This window comes from Cheilinus undulatus, linkage group 3, assembly GCF_018320785.1.
Source record: "Cheilinus undulatus linkage group 3, ASM1832078v1, whole genome shotgun sequence".
NCBI lineage: Eukaryota > Metazoa > Chordata > Actinopteri > Labriformes > Labridae > Cheilinus > Cheilinus undulatus.
The window spans coordinates 35,913,460-35,937,065 of record NC_054867.1 but is presented as its reverse complement, the minus strand read 5'-3'; the positions used below and the strand labels follow the sequence as shown (position 1 = coordinate 35,937,065).

Here is a 23,606-nt window from a genome sequence, read left to right as displayed (position 1 = left end):
GTGAAATCTACTGCGAGACATGGATGAAATTAGCCCGGATCATCTGTAATTATTGGAGATTACATCTTTTTTGTTTTTTCCTTTTTTCTGTAAATGTGATGTAATTTACTGTCAGTGTAATGACTCAGTTCAAGTCAGACAGTAGGACCCTGCCAGTTTATATTTTTAGTGTTCTCACATTAGCAGCTGCTGTTGCATTGTGCTTCTGTTTAAAGAAGCTAGAATGAACTTTTGTAGGTAGTCAGTGCTGCAGCTGATGTTTAAATAAGTCAAAGATTTATCAGCCACACTGAAGGTTTGTGGTGATGTTTGGTGTCTGCCAGCCATAGCGTCTTGTCTGATGGCCAAAAAGTACAATTTTGGTCTCATCAGACCAAAGACCTTTCTTCCACTTGACCATGGAGTCTCCCACATGCCTTTTGATGGACTCTAGTCCAGATTTGGACACTGTTGATTTTTCTTCAGCAGTGTCTTTCTCTTTGCCACTCTCCCATAAAGCTTTGACTGGTCAGTTGTATGCAGAGTCTCTCCCATCTCAGCTGCTAAAGCTTGTAACTCCTTCAGAGTAATCATAGGTGTCTTGGTGGCCTCTCTCACTAGTCTCCTCCTTGCATAGTCACTCAGTTTGTGAGGACGGCCACACCTAAGTAGATTTAAGTAGTGGTGGTAGCAAGTACCATATTCCTTCCATTTCTTCATGATAGATTGAACTGAACTCTGGGATGTTCAGTGCCTTAGATTTTTGTTTGTACCCATCCCCTTACTTCTACTTTTCAATAACTTTTTCTCTTAGTTGCTTGGAGTGTTCTTTTGTCTTCATTGTGTAATGGTAGCCAGAAATACTGATTACCCAGTGACTGGACCTTCCAGACAAAGGTGTCTTTGTACTTAAGCCACTTGAGGTTGACACCTGCATTGTCAGTATGTCTGCAATGTAGTGACTAACCAGAATTTTATATTTGACATGATTATAGTACAAATCAAACAATATCTATACCTATTTTGATGCAAGGCAACAAAAAAAGACCTTGGCACAAAATCTTAGGTTAATTCACATAAAATCGATGAGACACAATAGTTAGATGTGCCATTTATACCAGTACGACTAGTGTACCAGTACGTAGGGTGTGCAAGTGCAGCCATCACCTTTAGACATTGCATATGAACTGTCTGAAACTACTGAAAATTTGCCCTCATTCATTGTTTATTGCAAGCGTCCACTTCACTGCTGCAAATGCAGTGGGAAACACACACCAGGCTGGTAAAGGGTCACTTTATAACAGCTTTTTCTCTGTCTGAGGAAGCTCTGATACATTTTACACATTTAAGTATGCAGGGGTTTTTGTTTGACATCTTTCTCCTCAGTGGGTCATAATCTTGCATTTATAGAGAGCAACGGTGTAATGTTAAATAAATAAACCTTGTAGAGCCCCAGCTTGATTGAAAAGACTCCTCAACAATAGATAACAAGCGACCAGGGAAGACAGGTCTCACAGGCAGTGGGTCCTGTCCTCACAACTATCTCTGCAGAGAGCTTAACTACTGAACTGTTTCTTCGCAGCAAGAAAGCAGATGGTTTAATAGAGCCACACAGCTGCACAGGAACTGCACTTTACTGAATGCAACAGAAATTGTCATGCAGGAAGACAGTGTAAAACACTGAAACAGACAGGTGCAAACTTCTAACAGTATAATCTGGATTATAAAAGATGTGGGCAAATAACTGTACATTGTCTTAATTGCACAAGTTCATCTGCAACATCTTTAAAGTGTGTAAATGAGCTATCAAAGTGTCAAATTTTTGACAACTTAGTTGGGGTTATCCCTGGCCCATTGATCCATCATTATGACTAAATAGTAAGTGGATAGCATCAAAACCAGTAGCGCCTGATGTGATAATTAGTCATGCTGCCTCTGGTTGATTTATGAGTGCAGAAAAAGTCAGATTTGGCAACGGATTCAGAATTTAACACACTGTAAGAGAGATTCTTCTCTATCTGAGGGAATGACTGGCATCTAAATTCCTCTTATGATTAGCCAGACTGTTTTTTCACTCCCTTCGTCCACATGTTGCCAGTCGGGAAGAGCAATGATAGACATCAATCCTCCAGTCCTGTCATCACTAAGCACTGTACTCTGCTCGGGAGAGTACAAACAACAGGCCTGACTTAAACAGCTGTGTCTGACTCTGAGGGGACGTTAGGCTCCATGCACATCAGATAAGTACACTCACAGGGAGACCTCAGCACTCATGGGCTCCACATACACACAGTTTAAAGGCTAAGGACAGTCATGATTAATGTGAGCGTGAGGAATGTGATGGTGGATTCACATGTTCTCTGCTTCCTTGTGGCACTCACTGTTTTTGCGTCCTGGATTCTTTGAATTTCACAAGTTTGACTTGCAGGGATTTATGAATGCATGGCCGCTGGCTCAAAGAGATGGATGAGCCACGCGCACCCTGTGGCTCTGTGATTTTATCCCAGCGTTCACCTGTGCACATCTGTATGATCATTTGCTTGTGACAACAATCCCGGTTCAGTTAATCAATCAAAGTTATCCCCTGGTCTCAAACTCTGCAGGAAGGGGCCCCTCTTTCTCTTCATTCAAGCTGTTGCTGCCACTCATTTTTAACGCCTGGCTCTGCGAAGAAATTTCAATGACTTGGCCAAAAACCTGCCTGTTAACTCAGAAAGAGCCAAGCTGTAGATTCCTGTAACATTGGTTGGTGTGAATGGAGGGGAATCAAAGTTCCTCTATAGCGAGGGGGCATATGATAAGGCTTTGATAGAAAGAGGTCAGTGTTTGAAACTGCAGACGCTGACATGCCATGACAACACCCAGGTGTCTCTGCTGCACTTGCTAATCTTTTTCTCTGTCTCTATTTATTTCCTACGTCCCCGTCTGTCCACACGTGCAGCGGTGTGCAGCTATGGCGTCTGCTTCAATGGGGGCCAGTGTCGGGTGGGATCCACGCAGCTCTGCGACTGTCCTGCAGGGTTCAACGGGCCCAGCTGTCAATATGGTGAGTGAAAACATCCAAGCTGTTGCAATTTAGTTTGAAAAATAGATATAGCTGAAGCAGAAATCATAAAAATTCTCCACAGGACTGATTGAAACTGATAGCAGGTTTTAATTTTTATTAAGAAATGCTCTCTTGGCTTGTTGCTAGAGTCCACATTTCTGATCCACTTAGTTCAGATTCCCCGCTGAGCTTTGTTTCAAGGAGTGAATAAAATCTCCTCGCATCAGCAGTTGGTTTCTCCATCAGCAGCCCAAGTATTTTATCAGTGACCCCATTGTTGAATGTGAGCTGTTGAAGTAAAACAGCAGAGGATTCTGTTGTTTTTCTGATAACACCACACGACAGGAAATTCCTCTCAGTGTCAACTTTTGACCAGAATCATCCATCTGGCCCTGAAATTAGGCTGTCAGAGACACTGCAGACTGTTACATAAGACAAGTTCAAACTGAGGAGAGAAGTCATGGTCCCTTTGGTGATGATAGTCTGAGTCTACACTCCGGTCAGCATCCAGGGTCTCCAATCTTATCTCAACAGCTTCATCATGGACACGAGATGCTCTCAGCAGTTCTCTAGGAGCTTTATAACAAATCCTAGCATGCTGTATTTGTTTTCTCACTCGCTTTAAAGGCTTATAATCAAGAATTGTGAAGTGCACCACAGATGATCCCTATATGATCAGAGCTGCACCACTTAAGCTTACCTGGCTTACTTCTGATTACTTCATGCTTCAATGAAAGATTTAACAGAGGATCCATGAGCACACTTACATATGGAGGCATTTTTCACCACTAGCCACTTTATTTTAACTGGTCCCAGTGGGTCTTGTGGAGGTCTTCATGAAGATTGAAGCCGTGTGCTGAATATGATGTTCAGCAAGATTTACAGAACATATTTACAGGTAATTGAACCAAACATAGTTATATCATCCATAGACTGGGCAAACAGTCTTATTGGGCTTTAATGCTCTGCTTTCTTAATGAAAGGTGGTATTGGAGAAATTTACAGTTTTGTTATGTGTGTAAATCAGATTTGATCAAAGCTAATCATCTCAAGTTGAGCACATAAAGTCTCGCGTGTTGGTCATTGGTCTAGGACCAACATGCGAGACTTCCCATGGACCTCCCAAAGGACCTCCACTTCCCATGCAACAGTGGTAACAATGGACAAACACAAAATGCAGCATGTTCTTTTGCTAATCTTGGCAGATTTTCTCCCTCGTTTTGTCAGTAATACACTTTTTAAAGGAAATGGTAATAGACTATTTGGCAAATAAACCTTGTGGGGTACAGGTTAAATTGAAATGACAGCTTTATTCAAGATGACAAGTTAAACAGCGGTATGTTGTTCTCGAATGAGCTGGTTCTAAGAGCCTTGACAGGAGCCATGTCCATTTTTGTTGGTCGAAATGGTTCCAAATGAAGAGCCGCTTTAGAGCCATAAGACCACTTTCTACTGAGCTGAGCGAAATGATCCGGATCAATAAAAAACAGAGCTGAAATACAGTTGGACAGAGATTGGCTATGGAAATGCAAGCAAAATCAGGGTTTACTGTTCCAAACCAGACCACTTTGTGGAAATGCTCCACAAGTGTGCAGCTACAAGTAGCCGTATGGAATCCACTGAGCCATTATGAAGCACTTGAGTCACTTTAGATTTGCTGTTGTTGTTTCACTTTGCAAATATGCAATAAAACAAGAATGTCCAGAGCTTCCACACAGGGGCACAACTGTAGAAATTAAATGTCTGTCACATGTAAAACCATCTAAATTGCTTTTTCCATCATATCTGCAAACACCATATTTCATTAGGTAGTTTAGTGATCCATACTGTCTTCAACCACCATACTGGACATGCCAAATAATGGTTAGGTGTTGACCTGAACAAGGCCAGTGAGTTGCTTTGATCAAAGATGTGATATACAGAGCAGCGGCAGAGCAGGTCAGTGGCATATTTCCCTGACACATAAGGATGTATAATGGGGTGGAGCAAGGGCCAGGGCCACAGTGGGGTATAATACCCCTCATCCTTCACTCCTAACCATTAAAAACAAATTAGAGGAAGTCAAAAGAAAACTCATCTGCTTGAACACAGACATTTAAAACTTACAATGAGGTCTAACCTGACCCACAGATCCCCTTGTATTCATTATATTTCACAGCAGCAGAGACAACATAATAATACAACATAGATACACTCCTTTACACTTGATGCAATATAGTTCTCTAGCATTATAATTATGAGCCTGTCAAACTCCCCAGACCATGAGCAGCTGATGAAATATGTGTCGGTAAAGAAGACAGACTTGTTTGATTAATATCTTTTTAGTGACAGAAGATAGACAGAGCACAAGAGGAGATGTCAGAGCTGTTAGTAAAGATACTCCGTGTATCTGGAAACTGTCAAAATTCTGCCTGGTTAGTGTTTGACAAAGAAAAGGATAAGGTAGGAAAAAACATCTGTGCTGTTTCTCATTCACTTGAGTAGTTTCTGTTTCTGAGCAAGCTGAAGTATGGGAGGTAATAATCCTGATACACATTTACTGAAATATAAAGTTGAACATTTTAATCAAATGAAACAACTCTTTTCTTCACTTTTAGCTCTTTTTGTAAAGTATACAAATTTTTCGTGACTGTTTTACTCATTCTGTTGCTCCATTTTTCTATTCTAAATTTGTTCTCAAACTACCAATAAAATCTAAATTAAATCTTTACAAGACACATACAGGTTTGTCTCAGAATATTAGAATATCATGAAGAAGTTCAATATTTTTTGTCACTCGTTTCAGAAAGTGAAACCCATATATTATATAGACTCATTACACATAGAGTGAAATATTTCAAGCCTTTATTTCTTAAAATGTTGATAATTATGGCTTACGGATAAGAAAACCCAAAATTCAGTGTCTAAAAAAATTAGAATATTACATAAGATCAATACAAGAAAGGATATTTTAAACAGAAATGTCAGGCTTCTGAAAAGTATGTTCATTTCTATGCCTTCAATACTTGGTTGGGCCTCCTTTTGCATGAATTACTGCATCAATGCGGCGTGGCATGGAGGCTATCAGTCTGTGGCACTGCTTAGGTGTAATGGAAGCCCAGGTTGCTTTGATAGCGGCCTTCAGGTCATCTGCATTGTTGGGTCTGGTGTCTCTCATCTTCCTCTTGACAATACCCCATAGATTTTCTATGGGGTTCAGGTCAGGCCAGTTTGCCGGCCAGTCAATCACACTAACACCATGGTCATTGAACCAGCTTTTGGTACCTTTGGCAGTGTGGGCAGGTGCCAAGTCCTGCTGGAAAATGATATCAGCATCTCCATAAAGCTTGTCAGCAGAAGGAAGCATGAAGTGCTCTAAAATGCCCTGGTAGATGGCTGCGTTGACTGTGGACACCAGCAGATGCCATGGCAGCCCAAATCATCACTGACTGTGGAAACTTCACACTGGACTTCAAGCAACGCGGATTTTGTGCCTCTCCACTGCTCCTCCAGACTCTGGGACCTTGAATCCACGTTGATGGAAGTCCAGTGTGAAGTTTCCAATGAGACGGTCATGAGATGGTTGGATGCAACTTCCTCTTATCTTCACTGGGCATTAGTTTTTGGTTTCCAAGCTGAGTTTTTCTCTCGCTGTAAGAATAGTTTTGTGTAATTAATCTGCTTTTTGTGGTTAACTTCTCATGTTATTGCTTGGCGGGGGTTTTGGGGTCAATGAATGCCAGGAGAACCAACTTGCTCTTGAAATCACTTATGACAGACCCTCTGATGGCCATCATCATTATCTTTGTCATTATACTGAAACTGTAATGTTAACTTCAAAGCAGGTTGATATTCTCAGTCACAGCAATATCATCTGTAAGGTTTTTAGTCAAAGACATTTTTGGTGTATAAAACCAGCTGTTTGACCCCTTACATTTATCACAAACAAGGTTAAACACAGTTAAGTCAAATGAACTTAGAACTCTGCTTTATAAAGCATGTGTCTAGCAAAATACATTTCAGTGTCCTTAAATAAATGAACTGACCACACAAAAGAAAGAAAAGATTCTCCCTGATTCCTCCTAATAAATTAGGAGGTTCTCAAGCGATTGCACTTTCTTGTAAGCATGGTGAAGACAACTTTAGGTTTATGTTGCCTACAAAAGCTTCAGTTTTTATTCTAAACAGCTCCTCAGCTTCACTGTTTGATATCCCCTCAGACATCCCCCTCCCTCTCTTTCCGCACAGTTAGATCACCCAGCATTGTTCTGTGCTGTGAATGATAGCTGTCATCAATGGGCACCTAGGGGCCCTTGCTGGGGGAGAGTTATGCAGCAAACACCCACACCCTTATCCTCCCACTATTGGCGGCTATCGGCCCGTAAACTCTATGGCAGTTATATTACCCTGTGATAGGCATAGAATGGGCTGCAGGATGAGGGGTGTTGGGCTGTCACTGACTCCGCCTGAGTGGGGGTTGACATTTCAGATGATGGGAGTCAAACACAGGCAGGAATACTCACACAGCTGTCCTTCTTTTTGAGGTCCTGCATGTGCCAAATACAGGTCAGTTCAGAGTCAAGAGGGCAGAGGGAAGAGGGCAGTAAGAAACAGCAATAACATCAATCCCAATGAATCACTGTTTAAGAGAGTGATGGCTTTGATATATGATTGTAGCTATTACGAAAACACTTTATGGTGGTTAGACACATAATACTCAGTTGTAACTGTCAAACCCTTGAGCCCCTGACAAATAACCTTGTTGTGTTTCACAAGCCTCAGTGATAATCTACAAAACTCTCTTTTGCTCTGATGTCATGCTCAAGGTGGTAAACTTAAGTGTGGTTATTGTGTTGTACTGCTGTGCCTTACAATGTAATTCAGTCACAGAATCTGAAGTGTAAAATTTTTATCATTTCCTGATTAAACTGGCGGAAAATGCTCGGTGAAAATACTGAGTGACATTTGGCCATCTGGAGATGCAACAACATATTTGATAACCCATTAGATTCCTTCAAACAAAAGCTTTTCTAACTTTTAGTGCTGTAAGTATTTAACCACTTAGAAGTGGCTGATTGCTTAGGTTATCTTTTGATTGTGTTGTACAATAGTCCTGTCCTATTTCCTGAAAGGTGCTATGGGAATGCCTGCTAGCAGTGTGTCTCAAACCACATACTTCTGTTAGTATACTGTTATACAGTACACTTAAATGCAATACAGGACACTTAAACATAGTGGGTTAGTATTGTCTCACCTCTGTTTTCTTCCTCTACCTCTGTTTTAACAGCAGACTACTTATGGAGGATAGATAATTAAAAGTAAAATTTGACAGCTAGTTTTACTCACTGTTGAATTCTCTTGTATGAATGTTAAACATTGCTTCAATAAAACAAACTTAATTTACCTTAAAGGCCTTATTCGAGATTGAAATGTGCTACCGCTGCTAGTAACGCATTAACGAACAAGTGGATGCTAACATTAGTTAGTCCGCTAGCAGGCTAACAGCACAACATGGTTTGTTCCACACTCAATTTTTGGACATTTTTGAGTGCATAAACATACTGCATTTGACAATCCTTCTCTGTCTGAACCAACTTTGTGCACTTATGTACTTCAGGTATTTAGTTTTTAGTACAGATGTTGGGAAACACTGTAGAAAGTAGTTGATTGCCAACATTACTTGTTATTAAATGGTAGCTCGCTGGTTAACCTACCAAATAAGTTATTTTGAAAAAAAAAATGTCTGTTTTTACCAATCCTTTTGTTTTTATTAAACTTCTTGAAGAAATGTAGCTAAACATTCATCCACCACCAGCTAATACTACTGTTAGCTCAATGCAAAGGTTAGCTTTCAGTTGTGTTTTTTGTAAGATAGGAAAGGTGTGTAATGGTTAGGTAAGCAAGGAAGTGGATGATTGCCAACATTTTCTGTTGTTAAATGTAGCTAGCCTAACCAAATATATTGTTTTTAAACAGTTATATCTTTGCCAATCTTATTGCTTCTATCAAGTAATGTGAGTATTCAGTCACTTCCCAGCTAATGTTTCTGTCAGCTTAATGCTAAGGTTAGCTTTTAATTCTGTTTTCACATGCAACAGGAAAGGTGTAATAAGCTAATAGTAAAGTTAGCTAAGAAGTGGTTGATTGCTAACATTAGTTGTTGTCAAGTGCCAGCTGCTTACCAAATATGTTGTTTTTAAATTTCTAAGTCTGTCCTTGCCGATCATATTGTTCACATCAAACTTTTCAAAACAATGTGAGCATTTAGTCACGTCTTGGCTAACGTTACTGTTAGCTCGATGTTGAGTTTAGCTTTTTCGTGTTTTTTCTTTTTAGTGTTATCCCATTAGAAAGAAAAGATGCAATTATTGTCGAAAGTGGTTGCTTGCCGTCATAAGTTAGTTGTCTGTAGCTAATAATAAGACATGTTGTCTTTACATCACCTTTCCTATTGAATCTTTTTACACTTGCAAAGCAGTGCTAGCAGTTAGCCAGTTCCTAGCTATAGTATGAATCATTTCTACGTTGTAAAAAAGTAGATTTGCAGTTGGAAATTTGCAGTTGTTTGATGAACTCTGAAAGGTCAATATTTTATTTATAACTTTTCATACCTTCCCTCTCACATTGTTTAACACTTTGGGAAATTAGCCAGCATGTAGCTCATCTCTTGATAATTGTAAGCTAGCGACAAACACATGAATGCTAATATCAGTTGTGACAGTAGATAGAGTTATCAAATACATTTTTATTTTTGCAATAAAGACTGTTAATGCCTTTCCATAACATGTTTTAACATTTTTGGTTGCAGTTAGCTATCATCAGCTCCCTCAGCTGTTCTTAGATGTGGCTAAATGTTTAAATGCTAAAAACAGTCAGATGGGAGATAACAGAATATACAAAGTTTCGTGTTTTCGGTCGATGTTTCTGTGACTCATCTCTGTGCATTGTAGTTTAAGTTGCTAATACTGAAGCATTGAAAATGATGTTTTAATGTGTTTGTGATTTTTTTCTTGTTTCTACCTTAGCCAGGTATAAATAATTATTCAATCACAAAAGGACTCCTTCATAAATTATAGGTAAAAAATAACTAAAAGCAATTGTCTGACTTCTAAAATTTAAAATCTAAAAATCTAGGATGCAGCAAAATGATATTATAACACCGTCTGAGCTTCTGACTCTAAACATTTCTGTCAGTCTGCTAGATAGCAGCCATGCATACATGTGGTCGTCTCAGTTACTGCTGCTGTGGTTGGAGGGCTTCATATAGTTGTCAGTCAAGGCTCGCTGTCTCGTTATGTTTACATTAAAGCTGGAACCTCAGCGAAGGATGTGGCTGAGGGACATGTGTGCAGATTCACTCAGCGCTTAATCACTTTTGATGGTTCTCGGCAGTGCAGTCATTCCATTGCCATTGCATGTTGGGATATCCCCTCCTCGTATGTTTGATGTGGTTTCTCAGTGTTTGCATACAGCAATTGGTGTGTATTTATTATGTTCAAAGGAGCCAATAAGTGCATCCCTCTAAATAGTTGTCTAAGGCTGTCATCTGTTTTGATTTTCAGACGCATTCTGCCTCAGCATATGTGCAAGACAGTAATTACAGCACTATTTGTATTACTGCCTCAAGTCTTTTCTTTTAGAGACAATGAATCAAAATTATTTGAATGAGTCATGGTGCAATAGATCATTTTTAGGTAGTATAATGTATCTAATTGGTGTGAGCTTCTCACGCTATCATCGTATAGTTATGTAAAGAGATTTCAGCAGTTCAAACTAATGCAACATTATTATTACTATGCAGCATTTGACGCCAGTAATTTAGTAATTTACATCCATGATATCTTCTTAGGCCCTAACAAAGCAGCTGAGTTAAGTTTTATAACGCTACATTCTTAAAAACAGCATACAGGTTAAAAAGGAAACAGCATTTTATTCCATGAAGTTCCTACAGGAATGGCAGCATTTTCTCTAGCCAGGTACCTTTTACGTCTGTAGATTTAACTCTGTTTCTGTTCTGAAGCCCTTTAAAACTCTCTGTCTCGTCTTTATCACGAAGGATTTAGTCACTTGTTGCCTGATGCACTCGGTATCCAGTCTGTCATCAGCGGACAAGTGTGGGATCAACAGCTTTCAAAGCTTTTAGACCTCTGGCAGAGCAGATGTCTTCATACCAGCTGACATCTGGGCTCAGCTGCAGACAGACAGACAGACAGAAAGGCAGACAGACACTATTTGTAACTTGAAACTGAAGCATCTCTGCTCAGGAATCTTGAATCATCCGTTAAAGCTACTTCTTGCATCATTCTCTGAGGTGAAAGGTGAATCAAAAGTTATCCAGGAACCATAAAGTTGATGGATGGTGTAATAGGAGTTATTTAAAAACAAATTTAAGGAGTTGATGATAAGAAATGTTAATCCTTGATAGCAGAGGAGAAACGTTCAAAAGAAAGAAACTTGATATGCAAAAAACACAACAATTGCTCCTTTCCCACAGGGTAAGCTCATGTTAAAGAGTTTATTGCTATTTGCGTTTAACTTTGGACCCAAAGGTTAAATCTTGGTAGGTTTTGGGGTCATTGAATGCCATGAGGTCTGGTAAGTTCTTGAAATCACTCGTGACAGACCCTCTGATGGCTATCACCATTATCATTGTCATTATACCGTAGCTGTAATGTTAACTTCAAAGCAGGCAGCTTTTCTCAGCCATGTCGTCTCTGAGGCTTGTAATCAAAGAATATTTAGGTTTATAAAACCAGCTGTTAGCTTCTTACATTTATCACAACCTAGGTTAAACTTAGTTTAGTCAAATGAACTTCATAGTCACCTTATGAAGCTTGTTCTTGGCAAAATGCATTTCACTGTCCTTGAATTCAAAAAACATAACTTTATGGAAATTTGATACTTCATTTTAAAAGTTACAGTAGTTTTATACGAACTCCTTAGGTTCTTTATTTTATGTTTTTGTCTCGATTTTCAAGGAAATGATAAAACTGGGTGAAACTTTATATTTGATAACTTTTCTTTCATTCCTTTTTATTTCAAAAATCCACAAAATATTTTGTGATTTAACAGATCAAAACCTTTCTACTGTAAATTTGCTTTTTTGGTGTCAGGGGCCATTTGGGCTCTAAAGAACTGATCACACAATAGTAAACAAGGAAAGTTTCTCCCTGGTTCCTTCTAGTCTTTGCTTTATTTCAGGTATCTCTGCACCTGTTTATTAAATGTGATATCTGTATAATTTCAGTGTAGCTCATGAAAGGTCAGAGATGTGTAATTTCTACAGAGCCTATCAGTGCATGAAGTGATTCCTCCACAACTGAGTGGCTGAGAAATTTCACAAAAGGTGAAACAGAGGTCCAGCTTCAAACAAACCAGATTGTATCATATCTGTGGGTATTTCTCTGAATGTTTCTAAACTTTTGAACAGTATTTTGAGTGATAACCAGGGCCACAGTTACATAACTAGAGATGGAATATAAAAGTAGTCACATTGCTTCTATCAGCTCAATACTCGTGTGCAGAACAAAATGTGCAACTTTTACCTTGTTGACTTCATTTAGATTTAAATGCTTGATATTTTTAAAAGATTTCACATGGACAACATGTGAAGAACTTTTTCTGTGGAGGCACCCTTTCCAAATTTGAAAAACATCAAGTCAGCCCAGTCAGAATGTGCTGATAATAAAGTCCCTGTGACTGCTGAGGGATTTATTTAGTTATAGAATTACTAAAATAATCTCTTAAAATGCCTGTATTTTTCACTTAATGGTCATTGACATGTTTGATCACACCTGCCGAACTGGGAAAAAATAAACTATGTGATTCTTGTTCAGTGTGTTCTGTGGTATTTCATTCGCTGATGCTGATGTCCATACATCCATATATATACGTTCTACACTGCTTCTACCGTCCCATGGGGGGGGGGGGGGGGGGCTGGGTACTGCTAGGTCACCAGTCAATCGCAGGGCTGACACATAGAGACGGACAACCAGACACTCTCACACTCACACCTACGGCCAATTTAGAGACACCAATTAACCTAACAAACATGTCTTTGGTGGTGAACCCGCGCATGCACAAGGAGAACATGCAACCTCTGCACAGAAAGGCCCTGACTGGGAACCAGGAACCTGGCTGTGAGGCAACAGTGCTAACCCCTGCACCAAAGTCTCTGTGCAGCACCTGATGTTGGCTTGAATTTGGGAGGGCATATGAGACAGTTTTTTAATTTGCAAATATTTTGAAGACAACCCTAAGAAGTTTGAGAAAGGGCGATCTATGACACTTATCCCATTCAGGGTCATGGGGGGGCTGGAGCTGGTCCCAGCTGTCATTGGGTGAGAGGTGAAGTACACCCTGGACTAGTCACCAGTCAATCACAGGGCTGGCAAATAACCAGAAATGCTCACACTCAGAATTACAGGAAATTTAGGCCTTGTCCACACAGAGACGAAATCGATACATTTCCGTTTCATTTTGAAAAAGTTTTCCATAAATACGGGACCGCTTCAGGAAATATCCATGTAACCACAGAACCTCTGAAAATGACTGGAAACGCTGTCGTATATATGCCAAGCCTGTACGTGGTGCTGATTTGCTTCCACGGAAATGCACCAGAAGAGAGAAGAAGATCACAGAAAACTGCCACAAACTTTTTCCTAGTTGTCCGTCTGGTTGTTTTGCGCGGTGGATTTAAGAACATCTGGTGTATGCTGTTCGCGGTGGTGGTAAAGAAGCATCAGGTTTTGCTGTAAAAGCCGTAATAAGCTCAGTAGCTTCTGCAGCACGAATACACCCTGTAATCTGCCATTGTTGTTTTGGTTCAATATGCGCATGCGGGGTAAGTGGCCTACGCTATGTGTGACGTAATCAATTCAAGAAAGATGCGGTTTGCTGTCCACACAGAGACGGAACGGTAAGCGTTTACAGATTTGTTCACTCTGGGACCTGGCCTCAAAATGCCGTTTCCGTGTGGATGAAACGCTGATACATCACAACTTTTGCGTATACTCCTGAATTCGTCTCTGTGTGGACGAGGCCTTAGAGTCACCATTCAGCCAGACAAACATGTTTTTGGACTACATGTTAAATGATCAGATGTGATGCAATAGACATAGGATGATCAGTGAAGCTGAGACACAGAGGAGCATCTTTTTATTATATAAGACCTCTCATATGTGATATGTCTGTATTTGGTCATGTCCGCTCATCGCTGTCTAACCCTGTGCTACAAGGCTTAGTTTGCATGTATACTTAAACGATGAGGGTGTTTTCAGATGTTTCTCTTTACCTTTACCTCTGTTCTTCCTCTAACCGCTATCCTGCTCTGCAGTTATTTTAAACTCAACAGTGGTGTTTCCTCAAACGCCTGGCCTGTAGTAACCTGCCTTTCATCACCCCTCTGCTCACCTCTCTCACATGCAGACTTGGCAAATTACCTTAAAAGTTCTGAAACTGGTCCATGTTTCTTGACTTTCCATAATGTGTATATCTTTCCTACTCGCAGACTTGTTTCTTTTACTTTTTAGACATCTTACATTCATGCAAAGTTTATTCCTTCTTTGCATGGTAATTACATAAGCACATTAAGGCCAAATGTAAGCAAAAATGTGGGTGGTTTATGTCTACCAGATGTCAAATCCTAGTTAACACATAGCTGGCATGCTAGCCAGAAGTGTTGCAGGACTTTATAACAAAATAATGATGTGTTTCATATTTAGCTTTGCAAACTGGAGGATCTCCACTTAACTTATAGTAGACTAATTGTGTGCGTTGTTATTTTGGATTTACATGACAGTGGTGACTTTAATGGTTTCTCTCTGTGCTGAGGATTGCAGTGGGGGCAGAAAGGTCAAAGGTCAAGCCAGCATGTGGACCCAGTGTGTGCCTGGCCTCAAACATCCAAGTCTGCACTTGCTTGTAATGGACAGCATGAAGGCCAACCCTGTTTGAAGCTATGAGCTGACTGCTATCATCACGGCTGCTCATCAAGCTATCAGAGACTGACAGTGACAGGAGGCGGCAGGAGTGACACACATGGTATCTGTCATGACTGAGGTCCTCCTGGGGCCATGTTGTGAAAGACAACATCCATTTACTGTATGTTTTTGCCACTTCGTACAGGTTATTGGACTGTCACTTGAACACTGAGGAAACTCTTTGAGTTTTCCTTGTCTAAATGTATAATGTATCTGCTCCCATCATGTTCAGGACCACTCAGGAATGTAACAAGAGAGGAGCTTTCAGTGTCAGCCTTGGGACCCTCCCAATTGTGAAAATAAATCCCTGGACTTCTAGTCCAGTTAAGCAGTTTTTACTTTAGATTATGAAGAACATTTGAGAAACCTCTCTGCTGAGTAAGATGTGCAGCAAAAAGGAAGCGTTTAGCTATGGTGGTCCTCTTTACTGGAGATACAACAGTTTTCCCTCCTCAGCATAGGTTAGACAATTTTATCACACTTGCTTTCACTCAAAAATATTAGCTAGTATAGTTTTGACATATTTGAATTAGTAAGTTGTCCATGACTGGAAAGGGGCCAGAAAAGATCCCAAAATGCCCCTGTTGGACTTAAAATGAATATTTAACTGACATCACGGCCCCTCCACTGAAGGAATTTAACAACCAGTACTCTCAAGTTTACCCTTTATCCCCAGATTTTAGGCGTTATGTGAGGCTTTTGTTTTCCGCATCTTGTGAGACCACTTTTTTGACAACATATTTAGTAAATACAAAGATAGAACAAGGGCTTACACTTGTTTGGTAGAAGTCAAGTAAGGGGTTTTCTTTTTGAATGTGACATGAACCTTTTTACACTAATATACAATTCAGTGCTTTTCTGGAACAATCTTAAGCCTGTAACTCACAGTTCTTTACTCTCATCAATTTGCTACACAAGCAAGTTCAAAGTGATCCTTTTTACTTATTTATTCAATACTTTTTTTCTGCATTATGTGGTTTTTGGTTGCGTTCCCAATTCTGCAAGAGTATTTTTCATGACTTGCTTTTCTTTTGGTTTTCTAGCCACTGACTACACCAGAACCAGTTAGCAAACAATGTAATTTCTTTTTAACAATTGTAAAGTCTACAGCGCTGCCGTTTACTATTGTTGCCATTGCTGTGTTTTTGTTTTGCTTCTTCCTTCAGTCAGCCTGGTATACTGTATACTGAGGTATACTGTAGTTACTGTAATTGAGTAGATTTTTTTGTGCACTTATACTTTTTTGAGTACTTTTCAAAATCCCTACTTTTACTTTTACTTAAGTACGTTTCGAGGGAAGTATTGTACTTCACTGCATTTTAAAAAGCATTGAGTACTGAGTAAAAACAAATTAGCACTGAAAGCTAAAATGAGAAGATTCTAGCTCTCTGCCAACAAGAAAATGGCCAGAAGTTTGACTTTCACAGCACATGACGGTCAGTAGCAAGAGAATTATTCCACATTTCATCCCAAAAAAGCTGTTGCATTTGACCTAAGGTTAAGTCTCATCTTATAAAAAACAACCTGATTATAAATTCATATTCATTTGTAGTTATTTCACGCTAAGAAAAGATCACATTTTACTGTATAAGCTCCTCAAGTGTCAAAAGTAGTTACTCAGTACTGACTACTTTAAGTACATTTTGAATGACTTACCTTTCACTTGAGTAATGTATAGATTACTACTTTTATTTCTACTTAAGTAAATTGTATCCAAAGTAACTTAACTTTTACTTGAGTGCAATAGTGTAGTACTTTTTCCACCTCTGATCATAAGTCCGCTTATGCCTAGCTGTTAATAAAGGTCAAATGTCAGACCACCCTATGGTCAAAGGAATTTACAACATGCAAGATGCAAAACATAATGTGACTGCATGTTAGTTTAGAGGATAAAAACTACAGCAGAACTCTCCTCAAAGTATGATCTCATATATATGACAAACACATTAATATAAATGTGAAATGCAGCTTGAATTTATTGAAAATGTATTGTTACATAAAGTGATTGCCACTGTTTGTGATGCATTAGCCATTTGCAGATTGCAGTTATGCAACTGAGCCGTACCAAAGTTCGCATATTGCAGGTTCACCTTATTACGCCTCTTTGTGCAATTGCACATCAGGGGTGGAAACACTTCACACCAACATTCCACCTCCATGCTCAACACAGATGCAAGTATTCTCTCCTCAAATGCGTGTCTGTGAATGCCAATTTAAAACTCAGACACTGTTGATAAATTCATCTCAGTCAGCAGGACCTGTCTAAAGTGAAAAATAAAGATAGTAGTTGCACCAGCTCAGAACTAACTGGTAGAGCCATTTCCCACATGCAGAAAATTAATATCAAGCTCTGACCATTACTGAAGTTTAAATCAAGGGTTGTGATGTCCTCAGGACCAGGGGAAAATCAAAATCAGAAGCAGAGTTAGTAAATTTGGCGAACAATGTTTGAAGGTCTTTTGTGGAAAGAATGTGCTTCTGATTGACAGGTTTTGCACCGTGATTATTCATACACTGAAACAACACAATTAGATTACAGTGTGGCTGTGACCACATCAAATGGACTTCCACCTTTGGCAGCTACACCACTGAAAACATTCCAGATGTATCACACCTTAAACGTTTCCTGTTTTCTATAACTGCTGTACATAAAGTCTTGAAGCTTTTAACAGAGCTACATATGACCAGTAAAGCCATGACTGTAAAATGAAGAGCTGGCCAGCTGCATCAGTTCATCACTCATAGTTGGTGTGCCCATCCTCCCCTGAAAGGTCAAACAGTGTTAGACATCAGAGCATTAGGTTATGTAACCATGGCATAATCATTACCACATTTGTATAACCTGCTCAAGATCTGGCTGTTGTGCTTTTAAAGCATTTTTATGAGTGGGAGAGAAAAAGTTGTAAAAGTAAAATGGCTGATAATGGGATAGTAAATGTCGCCAAAGATCACAAACAGGCTAAATCATTTTCACTGTCTTGCCTTTGCTCTGTGATGGCTTTAACAGCCACTGCTGAAATGGCTGAGAACAGGTTGAAATCTGCTTTTTCACTCAGCGTGCTGAGAGTTAGGACGTGCTAGCGTCAAAAACACGACAAGAAAGTGAGGAATTTTGGAATGAGAGCTGTTTAAGTATGAACATTACTCTGTTACAACACAATCTCCTCCATCAGTCATAAATCAGCATTTAAGTGGACAATTCAGAGCCACTGACATGTTTTCTAGGTTTTTGACACTTGAAGTTTTAATCCGATGCTCTGAGAAATGTTGGCAGGCAGCAAAGCGTGACTTTCAGAGCAGCTGATGTGAGGGAGGTCATGGAGATGTAGGCACTGTTGAGAGAATAAAGACGCTCTAAGCTGATGTTTTCTCACACATTCTCCACACATTTGTCTTAAACTCTAATGAAATATTGTTTTATTATGTTTACAGAGTTAAAAAAACAAAGTATGGGACAAAAGAAAAGTCAGACATATGTAAAATCGTCAATATTTAAATATTTTATACACAATGTGTTAAAAGAATGTTACAATCACTTTTTTTTAAATGAAGTATAATGCTTTACAAAAACTACATGTATTTCAAAAGTAATGTGTAAGAGAAATCAATCAATCAGAACTTGCACAATGCCAAAATTGTACTGATACACTGACACAGTGTTACCTACAATTTTCCCTGCAATTTGAAAACTATAAATTAACCAGTGTTGAGTTCTGCGGACTTCTATTTTTGTTGCACTTTATCAAAACGAGTGTCAACTTTTTCATATTTTCTAGTATCATATTAAAGTTTCAAATTCTGGTATTGATGATATAATCTGAAAATTAATCCAAAATTAATCATAACCTTTGTTTTTAGTAAGTGTTATTGACCACTCTTTCATCCATAAATGTCAATAAGTGATTGAACATGCCTAGCTCTCATATTCCTCCTTTTTCTTTTTTTTTTTAAAGATTTATTTTTGGGCTTTTCGTGCCTTTATTTGATAGAGGAGGACAGCGGATAGAGCTGGAAATGGGAGAGAAAGTGGGGAGACTCATGCGGAAAAGGGCCATGGGCCAGATTCATACATGGGTAGTGCCTTAGACCACTAGACCACGTCTGATATATCCTGCAGAAGATGATGACTGTCATGGGTGTGTTGAAAGAACTCAAAACAAGGACCCAAATGCAGATAAACTAAATTTAATTTACAAAAATCCAAGAAAAACCTTTAACAAAACTTACTTCAATCCACAAAAATAACTAAGCAGTATGTGTCTTCTGTAAAGCACTTTGTAACGTCTGTTTTGAATAGTGCTTTAATAAAGGTTATTATTATTATTATTATTATTATTATTATTAACAGAGGTCTAAAGAAACACAAGGAGGAACTGGACAGGCAACATAGACATCACACAAAACATTGAGAGCTAAAGCTCTAGAATGAAATACAAAGAAAGTCAAAACCTTGAAACATAAGAGACTACAAAGTAAAACTTCAAAGGGTAAAATATAAATTAAACACACAAGAAATTATACAAGAAATAATGAAACACTAAAGGTAACCGACTAAACATCAGATATAACATAGAGCACACAAACTATAGAAACACAAGGGCAGCAGGAAACACCAAAGAAACTGAGAAGCTAACAAAATAAAAATCTGGATCATTAGAATGACAGGCATTAAACCTATGATAAAATCAAACTACACATGACATGAACACTGAGAATGTAGAGAGATCACGCCATGTTATGAGTTTAAAACATGTTTAATTACCTGCATTTATTCCCTTCCAGGTTGATACTGACATTTGAGAATAATGGATGTAATATGAAACACATGTCTATAACATGTAATTCTACTTGTTAATGCTAAATTTGAACCGTGTCTACACTCAGTACCCCGCAGTGACAAAGTGAAAACAGAATTTAAAATTCTTTTGAAAATTTATTGAAGATTAAAAGAAAGAAACATCACATTGACATAAGTATTCAGACCATTTACTTAGAACGTAGTTGAAGCACCTTTGGCAGCAAGTCTGTTTGGCTGACCGCAGAGGTCACACATGGCGCAGCTCGGCTCTACTTGGTTCGACTCGGCACAGCAGCCCAGTGCGGCATGGGATTTGCTTTTCCACCACAACCGAGCTACCTGTTCGAGGGCGCGTTTAGAGCTGATGACGCTGTGTTTTGAGTTCTCTTCGATCTCTCTACACTGTCTGATCTGATTGACTTTACATATTCCCTCTCTCTCTCTCTCTTTCTGCAATCAATAAACAATAATTCATGCTTATCATCAAAAGGTGAAAATTTTCCTGCATATAAGTTGAAGCACAGTCTTCTAATTGTTGATTTATGAGTCTCTAGACAGCAGAAAATGAACATAATCATTCTTTTGGATTGGGCAGTGAATACGGCATGCTTTACTAGTGCCAGTTAATAATTTAAAGACTGGCTCTGTTATGGGCTTAATGTTTCAAACATCTCCAACATTTTATTTTTTAAACAGTCTAGAATTTATATGTCTATCAGAAGGGGAAAGGCCAAACTATTGTTATCGTTAGAGAGATAATTGCAGTCATACACTAGGTTTTAACTTAGTCTTGTTTTGAATATCCATTGTCTGTGTAGTTTCTCATCAGACTAGGAACTCTGAAATGAAAGCCGTTGTTCAATTTTTGTAATGCTGACAAGACTTAAACCTGCAGCATGACAGTAAGACAAAATAACAACTTCTGAGCTTCCCACCAGCACTGTGTCATCACAGCAACGTGGCCTCTGAGATTATGGTCTATTTTGTGTGCAGTAATCATCTGTAATCCCTTCTGATCAAAAGTCTTGATCCTGAAGTTCCGTCACGTTTTTCTCTTCCCATGCCTCCTGTCCCATCCTTAATCACTGAGATTTTCTGACTAAACCACGAGAAAGAGACTGGCCCTGTTTCCTTGAAGTCCTTAAAGGCGTCTCTAATGAGAGGGAGTGCGTTGCAGTCGGGGTGCGGTACATCCTTGTCCACCTACCTGCCATTGCGTCCTGTGCAGCATCCTAATCTCCCATAATTGCACTGAGTCTGGGCTCCCACCCCGTCTCATTAGGCTCTTTACAGCATTCCTGATGAAAGGTCGCTGCTGGTCACGCTGGGGGCGAGGGCATCAGATTTGTGGAAATTAGCAGTGACAAGAGTTTGCAAAATACAATTAGAGGAATAATGAGCGCTGACTGATCCCTTCATCATCCAGCGGTGCCCTGATTCTATCTCTGCTACCTTTTTTCTCCCATATCTCTGCTAATTTCACCAAAGCTGGCTTTGTTCCTCTTATCAGCTTTGTGTGTATCCCACTGAGCCAAACATTTCACTTCTAATCTCCATTTTCCCTCCACCTACAACATTATCTCCTCTGGTGTGTATTATCTCCATATGGAAGCCACTTAGCCTTTGGGGAACGTCCAAGTCAGAGTTGTCTGTATTTCAGTGCACAGCCAGTGTCTCACTGATGTTTCCTGAGGTGTGAAAAGCAAATGCTCATCTGAGAGAAATGTAATGAGACGGGGTCAGTCGCCTGTCAAGACAGAAGTTTTAATCTCATTACAGAGGTTATTTTATCCCGTCATATGCCAATACTGTGTGACTCTCTGGCATTGTTTTGATAGTTGTAACACATTACGCTTGAATTTCGGTTTAAGAAACTTGTGTACATTAATAAATTACTGCTGTTAGATCAGGCAGATAAACATCTGGTTAAGATCACTCAGCAGTCATAACCAGTGTTAACTGGAAATGATACAGCTGAATTAAAACACAAATCAACACTTTAAAATTAACTGAGCACATTTCTAATGAAACTGACTCATCGTTACAGGGAAACTGATGACCAATCAGTCATCATCACAGTGACTCATGAATGAAACAGGTCAGTCAGCCAAATGCTGAATAAAATTTGTTTTTAATTAAACAGTAATCAGTGAATCAATCACTCAGTATGTTTACATTTTACTGGACTACTGTCCTTGCCCAACTACGGGTTCTAGTCCTAGTACAGGGCTTTTGAGGTGAGGTGTATGCAGGCATTCCGTTTTATCTTGTTACGTATGTTTTGTCTTTTCTCTTTGTTCAGCTATGTTTAGATCCATTTTGGGTCTAGATTACAACTTGTTTTTTTTTTTTAATTTCTAAAAATTTGGGTCGCGATTTCTCTTGAAGAGGTGTTGGTGGGTCCTGATGCCTGACCGGTTTAGAACCACTGTTCTAGAGGATTTTACTGTTGATATTCATCACACAGCACCATCTTAATGACGGCAATTAAAGCAGTAGAGTGGCTATATTTTAACACCTGTACTGTATTGCCGTATTACTGCCCATTCCTAGACCATCACCCCTTAGCTTTTTCCCTCCATTCGTATTCATCAATATGTTTTGAATCCTTCAGACTCCTTTTTACAAATGTCCACAATTAATTAACTTTTCTAACTGCAGGTAAATACACTGATTAGTTCAGGTTCCACAAAATTAGGTGAAAACAATCAAATTATGACAAAGAAGGCAAAGTGTTTTTCCTCAGAATTAATTTGTGTTGTCTTTGTAATGGTTATTTTTCTAATAAAGTATTGGACATTTTTAACCCTTCAGGTATTAAAGAATACTTTGTTAAATCATCCTGCTTGAAATACTGATACAGAATAGAAAATGTAGGATTTGAAGTTGACTTTTTGTTGTTTAAAATGATTCTAAGAAGAAGGTCTGATTACCGCTTATCTCAGTTTCTCCTCTGTTTGAACACTGCTGAGAATTGCTATTCCATAATTCAGTACTGCTGCCTATTTTCATTTTTTAGGATTGATTTGTGCTCCATGATGGAATCTCTACATTATAAACATTGATGCCACAATAAAAAACAACCTAATCTTTTCACATTTGACTAGATGCTTGCTGTTTTGTTGTGGCTCTCCTTCTACCCTGTGCCATCCTAATCACAAAAGACATCTTCAGAGCTAATTCCAAGTTTAGAAAAATACCAACACTGCAAGTTTTGGCTGTTAAAATAGATCTCCTTGCCTTTGAATTGGATGTTGCCAGGGGGGCTGTGCATTTGACTGCTGTTCCTTTTAAGTTGAAACAACTGTGAATGTTTATACCCGCTGTACACCTTCAGCATGACAATCTGTCATGTATCTGCAGCCTTTCTGCCCTGTAGGGAAACCGCTCAGAGCAACTTTCTGCCCGCTAAGGCCCTGAACATACCACAACAGGACATTTCACACATCGGACCGAGTGCGGGACAGGCCGCAGAAACCACAACAAGTAATTTTTGGATTTATGCTGGCCTCAATGTGTTGTCCCAGGCACTCCAAACTCCTGGGTCAGTGTTGGAAATAGCAGGTCTTAACAGGTAGAGCAGAGAGAGAGCACACGCAAAGGATCAGAGGTCAATCCCCCGAGGTCCAGCAGGTATTTGCTCCTCCTGTTCGTCTGTGTAGATCATAAAATGTTATTCTAGAGACATGCAGCTGGCCTACTTTCTTAACATTTACTGACTGTAAAAATGAGTGACAGAAGGCAGAAACCTTTGGCTGATTCCTCCGGTTTTTGAAGTGACAAACTATGTCCAAAGACTTACTGCTTTGCGAGACGCCTTAAA

General features: G+C 39.2%; 1 protein-coding gene across 1 annotated transcript in view; it reads left to right on the top strand.

Annotated features, from left to right (window-relative positions):
* The window catches only part of megf6b (multiple EGF-like-domains 6b), a 103,582-nt gene that overhangs the window by 17,108 nt on the left and 62,868 nt on the right, over nucleotides 1-23,606 (top strand). Inside the window, exon 5 of the mRNA XM_041783597.1 lies at nucleotides 2,921-3,025. Coding sequence (XP_041639531.1) covers nucleotides 2,921-3,025 — 105 coding nt within the window. The remainder of the gene's footprint in view (nucleotides 1-2,920; nucleotides 3,026-23,606) is intronic.